Genomic DNA, 11,811 nt, shown 5'->3' on the forward strand with positions numbered 1-11,811 from the left:
TTTTTATAAATATGTTAAATATTAAGCCTCATTAAACAGAAATGACGCAGTCCATGTCTTTCCTGTGCTGGGACCCCAGAGCTGGATGCGATGCTCCAGGTGGGGTCTCTCTCACCCGAGCAGAGCAGAGGGGCAGAATCCCCTCCCCTTCCCTGCTGCCCACACTGCTTTTGGTGCAGCCCAGGACACGTTTGGGTCTCTGGGCTGTGAGTGCACATGGCTGGGTCATGTCGAGCCTCATCCACCAGCAACCCCAGGTCCTTCTGGGCAGGGCTGCTCCACATCCCTTCATCCCCCAGTCTGGATGGATACTGGGCCTTATCCCAGCCCAGGTGCAGCACCTTGCACTTGATTGTGTTAAACTGCGTGAGATTCCCATTGGTGACTTCTCAAGCTTGTCCAGGTTCCTCTGGAGGGCATTCCATCCTTCAGGTGTGTCAACTGCACCACTCAGCTTGGTGTCATGAGCAAATTTGCTGATGGTACACTTGATCCCTTCATCCATGTCATTAGTGAAGATATTAAATAACACTGGTCCCAATATGGAGGGTCACTTCTCCTTGTCCAGGTTCCTCTGGAGGGCATTCCATCCTTCAGGTGTGTCAACTGCACCACTCAGCTTGGTGTCATGAGCAAATTTGCTGATGGTACACTTGATCCCTTCATCCATGTCATTAGTGAAGATATTAAATAACACTGGTCCCAATATGGACCCTAAACCAAAGCCTCTCATCTGAGTATCTCAAAGTGAAAATGAAGGGAGGCTAAAATCCAGTGCTTTCAAAGAAAATGAGCATTTTGATATATTTAAACTTAAGAAAGAGATGAAGGCGAACTCACCGTTTTGTGTTAATTTCTAATTCATTTATAGAAAGCTTTCTTCTCCTAGCTAAAACACTGTGGATGACTTTGAAAAAGGATATCCCTGAGCCTTGTCACTCTACGAGATCAGCCGTAGCAATATATTTAACTCAAAAATGAAACATTTTCAGGGATTCATCCCTGAGATTCATACTGGTAGATATTAAAAAGCTATTGTTAATTCTTTATAACTGTCCCTAAAGGCAAACTTTTGTAAACTCTGTCTCTAGTATTCATCATTAAAATCTGTGTCACAGAAATATTAGTCCTTTCCTGGTTAGCTTTTTTTTTTTATTTATTGTTTTTTGGATTGCAAGCAGGAGCACTGTCAGCTCTGTGGGTGTCCTGGGTTACAATGTGAGGTGTAACCAAAGTATGTATTCTACTCCCATCTGCATTATTCCTGATGAACTGTTAATGGTGGGTTGTTTGCAGCAGCTGCCCAGTGCACACACAACCCGCAGGCTACAAGCTGGGTATTTGATAAGGGAAAGAAGCAAACCCTGCATGGCAAGGTAGAGTTTCTTTGTCTCACAAATTGACTCAGACATGATAACTACACCCAGACTAAGGGGGTCATCTCTGCCAATGGGCCATAATGGCTCAACAGCCCCACTGGGCAGCTGTAATGACCTACGCCATCAAGGACTCCCAAAAATATCCTATGACTCACAGGATTACATCATTCCATTGTGAAATTCCCCACTCTGGGGGAGGCACTGGACATTCCTGCCTGAACCTGACCATGTATAAACTGGGCGCTTTGGAGACTTGGAACACCACCGCCACAAGACAAGGCTGTTCCTGGGTGTGCCCACACCGCTGGGCTCCATACCAGGGCTGGGCCGCGGAGCCACAGGTTTCACCACGCGCTCTGACATCAGCCCTGCCTGTGATGCCAATGACCCTGTGATGCCAATGACCCTGTGGACGCCCTGCTGGGGAAGAGAACTGTGGGGGACCAGATGAAGCAGAACCAGATAGTGGATGATGAAGATGAGAACTTGAATGACACCAATTATGATGAGTTCAATGGCTGTGCTGGGAGCCTGTTCTCAAGCGGCCCCTATGAAAAAGACGATGAGGAAGCAGATGCTATTGATGCAGCTTTGGATAACAGGATGGATGAACACAGAAAAGAAAGAAGAGAACAAAAAGAAAAAGAGGAAGTAGGAAAATACCATATGGAACAACCTAAAACTCAGCAGCAGTTCTCAGACTTGAAACGGAAGTTAGCAGAGGTTACTGAGGAGGAGTGGCTGAGTATTCCAGAGGTTGGTGATGCCAGGAACAAGCATCAGAGGAATCCTTGGAACAAGAAGCTGACTCCTGCCCCTGACAGCTTCTTTGCAAAGCATTTACAGTCAGCATTTACAGGGAGAATCATACTTCCATGGACCCACACCAGACACAGTTTGGTGGATTGAATAGTCCATATCCAGGGGGATTGAATATACCATACCCAGGAAGAATGACACCAGGCTTGATGACTCTTGGGACAGGTGAATTGGATATGAGGAATATTGGCCAAGCCAGGAGCACCTGGATAGATATGAGGCTAAACCAGATGTCAGACTCTGTGAGTGGCCAGACTGTAGTGGACCCAAAAGGATATTTGACAGACTTGAATTCCATGATTCCCACATGCAGAGGAGATACTGATGATATCAAAAAAGCCTGTTTATTCCTTAAATCTGTCCAAGAGACCAATCCTCATCATCCACCAGCCTGGATAGCATCAGCCCAACTGGAGGAGGTCACTGGAAAACTCCAGATGGCTCGAAAGCGCATCATGAAAGGAACAGAGATGTGCCCTAAAACTGAAGATGTTTGGTTGGAAGCTGCTTGGCTACAGCCTGGAGATGCAGCCAAGGCTGTTGTGGCCCAGGCTGTCCGGAACCTTCCACAGTCTTTCTGGATCTGTATCAGAGTAGCAGAGCTACTCCAGGAGATGGATATCCATGCCAAGAAACGTGTGCTTAGGAAAGCCCTTGAGCGTGTTCCAAACTTGCTACATTTGTGGAAAGCAGCCATGGAGCTGGAGCAACCTGAGGATGCCAGGGTCATGCTGAGCCATGCTGTGGAGTGCTGTCCAACCAGTGCTGAACTGTGGCTGGTGCTGGGAAGTCTGGAGACATATTAAAATGCTCATAAAGTCCTTAACAAAGCCCAGGAGAGTATCCTGATGGATTGTCACATCTGCATTAATGCTGCCAAACTGGAGGAAGCCAATGGAAACACCCAGATGGTGGAGAAAATAATTTACAGAGACATCACATCTCTTAGGTCTAACAGTGTGAAACTCAACAGGGAGCACCAGATACAAGATGCTGAGTAATGTGGTAAAGCTGTAAGTGTGGCTACATGCCAGGCAATCATGCGAGCTGTGATTGGGATTGGGATCGAGGAAGAAGATCAGAAACACAACTGGATGGAAGATGCAGAGAGTTGTGTTGCTCATAGTGCTCTGGAGTGTGCCCGAGCCATTTATGTCTATGTCTGGCAAGTTTTCCCAAGCAAGAAGAGTGTGTGGCTGAAAGCAGCCTACTTTGTGAAGAACCCTGGAACCAGAGAATCCTTGAAGGCTCTTTTGCAGAGAGCTGTTGCTCACCGTCCCAAAGCAGAAGTGCTGTGGCTCATGGGAGCTAAATCTAAATGGCCAGTGGGAGATGTGCCAGCAGCCAGAAGCATCTTGGCCCTGGCTTTCCAGGGCAACCCTAACAGTGAGGATATCTGGCTGGCTGCTATGAAGCTTGAGTCAGAGAGCAGTGAATATGAAAGAGCAAGGAGACTGTTGGCAAAGGCTCACAGCAGTGCCCCCACAGCAAGGGTCTTCATGAAACCTGTGAAGTTGGAATGGGTGCTTGGGAACATTACTGCAGTCCAGGAGCTCTGTGAGGAAGGCTTGAAGCACTATGAGGACTTCCTCAAATTGTGGATTATGAAAGGATAAAATGAGGAGCACAAAGAGCTGGTAGAGGAAGCACAGGAGGCTTATAATCAAGGGTTGAAGAAGTGCCCCCAGTTCCATACCCCTGTGGCTTTTACTGTCCAGGCTGGAGGAGAAGGTCAGGCAGTTGACTAGAGCAAGAGCCATCTTGGAAAAGTCTCGCCTGAAGAATCCAAAGAATCCAGATCTCTGGTTGGAGTTTGTGCAGTTGGAATACAGATCTGGGCTGAAGAACATTGCAAACACACTGATGGCCAAGGTACTGCAAGAGTGCCCCAACTCAGGAATCCTCTGGTCAGAAGCAATTTTCCTTGAAGTGCGGCCACAACAGAAGACCAGGAGTGTGAATGCTCTCGGAAGTGTGAACAAGACCCACATGTCCTGCTGGCTGTGGCCAAGCTGTTCTGGAGGGAGTGTAAAATAACCAAGGCCAGAGTGTGGTTCTACTGGACAGTGAAGATAGACTGACCTGGGGGGTGCCTGCGCTTTCTTCTACAAATTTGAGATCCAGCACAGCACAGAGGAACAACAAGAAGAGGTGAGGAAGTGCTGTGGGAATGCCAAACCTCACCTCGGAGACCTCTGGTGTGATGTCTCCAAGGACATAGAGAATTGCCAAAAAGAGATTGGAGAGATTCTCGTGCTTGTGGGAGCCAAGCTTAAAAATACCTTCTAGAGTGTGCTGGACTCAGCTGCCTCAGTGGTCTCTGTAGGATTTACCTGCTCATGGTGCATTTGCTATTACAGCGGCATGGGTTTTGGAGGACAGGAGGTGGATGGTGATATAGAGAGCTTTCTCCCAGAAAGAAAGAGCTTCCTCCTGCTGCTGCCGCTGCCGCTGCCAATATCCTGGCTGCTTCTTGTGGGCCAGCTCCGGTCCTGCCTCCTCAGTCCTGCTGCGGTCTCTCCTTGCCGCTGCCACGACTGGACAGATGCAGAGGAGGACCCAAACTTCCACAAGAGGACCAGACTTTCCATAGGACCACCGCTTAAACAGACTGCAGCCACCATCCTGACCAACAAGGTGCCAGGTTATACTCTGGCTTTGTGGGTTTAAGCCAGGTTTTCTGTATCATTGCATTTACTGTAATCTTTCTATTAAATTGTAACTCCGACCTGAAATCTCTTTCAAGGTATTTGTGTGGGGTTCATTTCGTCGGCTGGTTTACTTTCAAACCAGCACAGTGGTTTTTTTGTTATGTATGTTTGTCATAGTAGATAGGTTAGTTTAATTAAAGCTACTCCACTAAGTCATCTTGCTGATTGTTATCATCTTCCAATCACAGAGCATACGTTTTAATTTTACACTGTTTGAGTTCTCTGTGGTGTTTTTTAACAATTATTGACTGAGATGTTGATTTAAATGTCTTCCTAGGTATTCTAGGTTGTGGTGCTTCTTACACAATGTATTAGTAATATTAAGACTGAGATTGTGTATATATACAGGTACATCAAAAGTCATGGGAATTATGGTGCATAATTCTGCCTAGAATTTTATTTATGTGCTACAAAGTCACCTTCATTTCAGTAGTGAAATGTTACTAATATTGGCAGCACATGTAACTGTATGATTGAAGATTAATAATGCTGCTATCAGTTACTGTCTTGCAAGTTGGGGATGAGGAATTTAGGCAAACAAGATGCATGTTATTTTACCTGACACTTGGTATAGGCTTCATATTCTTTCCAAATAGACCTTTTTTTCAGTGCTATTTTAATGTATTATAAAGGCATGAACACAGCACTAGCTCAGAATTCTGTCTGTGTGTTAATAGTTGTGATTTTTTTTGCAAGCATGAGTGAGACATGACTGAGAGAAAACTATTTATTTGTTTTCATGTAGCAAGGCATGCCTTATTATTGAAGGTGGAGGTATGCTGGAGTCCCATTTTGGATTGCCAGTGGGAAACCCCACAGATCTGCTTTCTTAAAAGTAGAATTACCACAAAATTCCATATTTTGATTGAGTTCTACACTTGGTATCTGTGTATATTAACTGCTGATCATGCTGCAGATCTGATTGCCTCTGGCCTTTGCATGTGCTTTCTTTAAGTGCTTTGGACTAATAATCAGAGGTTAACATAATTCTTTAGAATAGCGCTTGTACAAAACCTTTAACTAAGGCCTTAAAACAAAGAAAAAAATGGAGGCTTAGAAAATAATATTTGACTTTCCTAAAGGGAAATCCTAAATCAAGATAAAATAATAAAATTTAAGTTCTTATCATGAATACACTGCACCAATATATTGTAGTCTGAAATATTTTATTTATATGAGATTTTTGCAACCATAGCAAGGAACACAGAAGTATCAATAACAAATAAAACCAGCTTCAGTGTAACTGTATTAGTATTCACTGGAAGATATGGCTCTGATAGGAATGTTGGAGTTAGGTTTTCCTATGGCACAGAAAGAGCATAATTGCCTAAAGTAATTAAATTAACCTGTTATACGCAAAGACAGAGCTGAAAATATATCTGGACCAATTTGAAGTATTTTGTTTAAAATCATTACACAGTATTCTCTATGTTGCTGTTGTTTCCTTTGAGTTTGTGGTTTCAATGTTCTTTGTAATGCAAACTCTATCTGGAATCAGTCCCTAAACCCACAAAATCTCTTTTTTGGTCTTAAAAGTTGCAAAGCTAATTGGCAACGTTGCATGGCATTTTATTTCAGACAGTGACTTTTTAAATGAAATTCCACCATACCATATAGTGCATCTGGTATAGTTTAAATATTGTTATTGCAAAGCAAGTTTAACAGCATGTTGTACTTTGAATAACTTGTCATGCATTCCGTTGTGAAATATTATCCACTGCTTCACTTGCCATCTTAAGATAAAAATTATTTTCTTTGCGTTCAATACATTTGTATTGCTGCTGGATTGTTTTATTAAGGTCATGCCTTCTTGTACTCTCTGTATTCTAACTCAAACTAAACTCAAACTTCTCAATTTAGGGAAGGGGGTTATGTTTTATCATCACCTATGATCGGAAGGATCTGAACTGGACTTGGACAGGTGTCCCATCCAGCACTGAGTTTCTGGACACAACTCCTTAAGCATCTTGTTAAACAATTTCTTCATGAAATATTATCTGTGGCTTGTGAAGTGTCTGGCTAGATGTCTATATGACTCTCACAAGTGAGTAAATTTTCAAAAGTGTTTATTTTTTGCTTGTATATTCAGTCTGCAGTTGTCAAAATGGAAATGTTTGTGTTGAGAAGCAGTGGTTCTCCTTAGCCACGCATTTTCTTCTATGAGGAGAAAATGGGCTCGTATGGATGTATGAAACTTTTACTAATTACTGCATTTGGTTATTACTTCTTGGAGAGGAGGGAAATGTTAGCTGCCTTTCTCCCTTGCTCGGTTTCCCCTCCTCTCAGATGATTCAATATAATCATTGACTAATGAAAATAGGACAGTACTTAAAAGTTCATTTTATTAGTGTGTAGTAAGACCACACAGAACAAAGGTAGCTACTGGCATTTTTTTACTATGCCATATTAATAAATGATGGTTTGCATTTTTAATTAATGGTACATCAGAGCTATGACATTGTGTAATCTCTCTTTTTTAAGTGTAGCAATTTGCCTTTGTCTTGAAAATCTCCAAAGACACCTCCTTATATGTGAAGAACTGTTCCCAAGTGCCACATAGCATTTTGCAGTCTGCCCTGGGATGAAAGTGTTGGCAGGACTTAAAGTACTGATAATATGAAACTTGTATTTGCAGCTGGCTTCCATGGAGAGTTTTAAAATCTGAATCCAACTCCATAGTTATTTGACTTTTTTTTTAGTTATTGTATTGAAACTATTTTTGAGGTTGGTTACTCTCCCGCCCCCCTGGAAAACAAACCAGTCCCATGCTTACAGGGGTCTTTGTGTGTTCCATCAATTCCATTCTTAATTCTAGATAGCATTTGCCTTCCAGCCAGGTTTCCCAGTCCTCTCTGTTGTACCATGGGCAGCAGCAGAGCACATATTTGTGCTCTAGCCAAGTTATGTTCAACCACAGTCTGCAGATGGGGTTCGGAGTAGGGCAAGGGGTGGGGCTAGCACAGGAGAAGGAGGGGGATAAGAATAGTAGGGAGTCAAGCAAAAATGCTGGGAAGCCTGCATGGATGAACAAAGGCTTCCTAACAAGACTCAAAATTAAAAAGGAATTATATAGAAGATGGATTTGAGAACAAGTAACTGGGAAGGAATACAGATACATCTTCCAAGTATGCACTTACAAAAGCCAAAACCCACTTGGAATTGGATCTTTTGAGGAAGGTCAGAGACAAAGGCAACGAGAAGGGCTTTAATGCAATAAATGAATTTTTTTTTTCCAATTTTTTCGATGAAGTAAAAATAATTAACTTTTAAATATGGAAGGTTTCTGTAAGTTGTATTTCACTATAGAGAGGCCCTGCAGAGAGAGATTTAGACAAATTAAGACACCTTGGCAATAACCAACTGTATGTTTAACAAGGGGGAGTGCCAGGTTTTGCACCTTGAGTGGGTCAATCAAGTATGGACAGACTGGAGAATGACTGGAAAGCAGCCCTGCAGAAAGGGACCTGGGGATCCTGGTCGATGGCAAATTGAACATGAATCAGCAATGCCCTGGCAGCCAGGAGGGCCAGCCGTGTCCTGGGGGGCATCAGGCACAGCATCACCAGCTGGGCAAGGGAGGGGATTGTCCAGCTCTGCTCTGCACTGGGGCAGCCTCACCTTGAGTGCTGGGGGCAGTTTTGGGTGCCACAGTATAAGAAGGATATAAAGGTACTAGAGAATGTCTAAAGGAGAACCATAGAGATGGTGAACAACCTAGGGGGAAGCCGTATGAGGAGTGGTTGAGGTTGCTTGGTCTGTTCAGCCTGGAGAAGAGACTGAGGGGAGACCTCATGACAGTCTACAACTTCCTCACAAGGGGAAGCAGAGAGTCAGGTGCTGATCTTTTCTCTCATGACCCAAAGGAAGTGACAGGACCCAAAGGAAGGGCATTAAGCTGTGTTGGAGTGGTTTAGGTTGAAGAAAAGGTTCTTCAGCCAGAGGGTGGTTGGACACTAGAACAGGGTCCCCAGGGAAGTGGCCACAGCATCAAGCCTGGAAAAGTTCAAGAAGCATTTGGACAACACTGTCAGACACGTGGTGTGATTCTTGGGGATGGTCCTGTGCAGGGTCAGGAGCTGGACTTCAGTGATCCTTGTGGGTCCTTTCCAACTCAGAATATTCTGTGATTCTATAACTTTGTAGGCTATTTGTCTTGCTTTCAGTCTCTGTGCCTTGGCCTGACACCTTGTTTGCTTCCAGAATCCAGTTCCCTGTTTCTCTGGCTTGCCTTTTTTGCCTATTGTGTTTCCTTTTCTCATGGCCATCCACCACTTTTCCCTTAACATGGTGCCTGTCTTTTGGCACATATTGGTCTCTGCAGGTGCTTACTCACTATCTTTTTTTCTTTTTCCTGAGCATCCTTCTGTTCTGTTCTCCCTCAGCCTCAGACAAATTTGTTGTTGACAGAATAAGGCCAAGAAATGTAAACATTGTGAAAGTATTTTCTTGTAATTTCAACTGGAAGCTCTTATTCGTGTTTTCTTCTGAGCCTCACACTCAAGAGAGAGGAGAAGAAAATTTTGTTCAAGAGACTGGAAGTCATATTTTTTCAGGAGATGTGAAGCCTTCTATCTGCTTGGAAACCAAGTTAACAACCTGAGAAGTCTGGAGATGCCCCTGTGACTAAGGCTGGGAAATAGATGAGGGGAAAAGATAACTACTACATAATTTTGGAAGCATCTTATAGAATTTGCTTATGCATTCAAGTTTTATATGTCACTGGAGCCACTGATGCTAGGTTCACATGTGAGCCTGGAGTTGAGAAGTATGCCAACATGTGTAAGTCTTGGAGACTATGGCGGGACTTGAGCAAATGAGTTGAGTTTAAACACACTCTGCTTTCTTCAAAGTGGAACTCTAAAAGGGAGCTGATTTCCAATGGTTCTGTGGTGAGGGTCACTGGAGCTGCCCGGGTTGTGAGCCAGGGCTGTGTTTTGCCTGCTAGTTCATTGTACGTCATCATTACATAAAAATGAATAACATTTCAGGGTGTTGAAGATGTCATCTCAGCTGAGCTGCATGCGTTTCCTCCTGAAGGTTTCGCTGATGTACACATTACTGTTCCCTGTCCTAGTATAGTCTGCCCAATGCTCCCCCAACCCCAGGAGGTTTCTGGGAAGCCAGGAGCCATCTGAAGCACAGACCAGCAGGGGTTGCTGTAGGAGTAGGAGATGGAGAAGATGCACTGCCTCCTTTCTAGAGAAGCCCTCCCTGAGGGTTTGCCAGGGTTTGCTCCTGCTGCCCTCTTTTCCCTCCTACCACACTCAAGCTTGCTTGGGCTGAGTAGTGGATTCCCAGCACGGAGTAGGTGTCTATTGCTTACTCACAGCTTTGTGTATTTTGTACCTTCATAAATTAAATACTAAGTTTCATCCTTAAAATGCTGAAACTAACTTGAGAGTTCATATTTTGACTCAATAAATTTTAAATGCTTTTTAATATTTATTGTTTATATAAAACTGGCTATGGTATTCATAGTGCTTGTTTCCAGGTCCCCATAGATTATTTCTATAATGTCATTTTGTCACTCTAGAACTTGCTGCTATCTTTCAGTACTGGGACAAATTGAATTGGGAATGATTAGTTTCATCCTTTGATTGAATGTTGAGTTTTTCCCCTTAATTCCTGTGAAATCACCATTAGCTATTTTGGCTGCAGTACTGTGTTGGGTTGAGGCAGTGCTACATTGTAAATCAATATCTTTTCAAAAAGACTGCTGTAAATTGCCTAGATAGCATATGCATGGTTACTTTGGCTGCAATGCTGCTGCAGAGCCTGGGTACTCTGCCTTTCTGGGAACTCCACAGGCAAGTCCATCATATATTAAAAAAAAAAAATCTTTTTAGAAAGAGCATAGTATTGCTGATGAAATTTAGACAGAGAAATAGTGTACCCTCAGTGCTCATCTGTACCTTTTATATTCTACTCCACTGGGATTACCCTGTCTTGAGGGATTTCTTTGTTTGCTGCTTTAGATTTCCCCCTTTCTTAGCTGTAGTACAGCCGTACCATTTCAGCTTGCTAGTGCAGAAAGATGTTGTGAATTCAGTTGCTGAATGAGCCCGGCCTGACTGCAAACACTAACATTGCTAGAGAGATGCCAAAGAGTTGCAGGTGAATCTGACCTGATCTGGGCAACAGCAAAACGGTAAGATGGGGCTTGTTTAAATCTCTGGGATTAACTGGGTGCTGGGGTTTCCTGTTTCAACCTGAAGCCTAGTTATCACATGCTTCCAACTTGAGCAGGATTCATTCTGTGCATGTCAGGGTGGGTTTTCTCGGGAATGCTTAACATCCAGGCAGAGGGAGGCGGTGGGAAGCTGGGAACGCCACATGAGACCTCTCGGCAGCCACCCTGGTGAGATTCCCCAGCAGTACTGCCTGCGGTTTGTAAATACCAGGGAAAAGGTAGGGGAAGGCTTAAAAGCGATGCTTTTCTCGGTACAGCTTTGTATCTCTGTCTCAGGCACCATTATTTATAATTGTATTAAGAGGATAGTATGGGCAATTTTTTCCGATACATGCTTGGCTGAACGCCCTCTGGGATGAGTGAGTGAAGGACGTGATCAGCCACTTTTTCATCTCTGCTAACAAGTCTGTGCATCTTGCTAGATCTGAATAAATGTCTATAACAGTTACAGATTTGCTGGGTGGTAGAAGATAAAATTAAAACGATCCTTTATAAATACATACTCTATCATGGATGTGTTTTGCCTTGCTAACCTCTGTCATGATTTTATTTCTCTTGCATACTGTCTTTATTTAATATAACAAAAAGTGAGGTAGTCTTTTTAGGTAGTCATTCTTGAATGCTTATGTAGGAGTGTGTTGACAGCGGTTTGGATCTTAGTGGAATATTTCAACATATGAAAGCTTAGAGCAGCAGCAGGTGCAGGGAAAGA

The 11,811-nt window shown here is 43.5% G+C and overlaps 1 protein-coding gene and 1 pseudogene across 5 annotated transcripts in view; both read left to right on the top strand.

The window, feature by feature from the left end:
* The window catches only part of LOC103612329, a 27,666-nt pseudogene extending 23,164 nt beyond the window's left edge, over window positions 1-4,502 (top strand).
* The window catches only part of CDK14 (cyclin dependent kinase 14), a 320,052-nt gene that overhangs the window by 57,146 nt on the left and 251,095 nt on the right, over window positions 1-11,811 (top strand). Inside the window, exon 1 of one of the 5 annotated variants that reach the window (XM_017729278.1) lies at window positions 10,905-11,057. The exons of 3 other annotated variants lie outside the window; for them this stretch is intronic. Coding sequence is in view for 1 of the 2 variants with exons in the window: in XM_017729277.1 (XP_017584766.1) it covers window positions 11,243-11,317 (75 nt within the window). In the remaining variant the exon portion in view is untranslated. Of the gene's footprint in view, window positions 1-10,904; window positions 11,058-11,212; window positions 11,318-11,811 lie in introns of those variants that run through there. One more of the 5 variants, XM_017729277.1, reaches the window with a different exon arrangement.

This window comes from Corvus brachyrhynchos, unplaced genomic scaffold (genome assembly GCF_000691975.1).
Source record: "Corvus brachyrhynchos isolate BGI_N302 unplaced genomic scaffold, ASM69197v1 scaffold142, whole genome shotgun sequence".
Taxonomy (NCBI): domain Eukaryota; kingdom Metazoa; phylum Chordata; class Aves; order Passeriformes; family Corvidae; genus Corvus; species Corvus brachyrhynchos.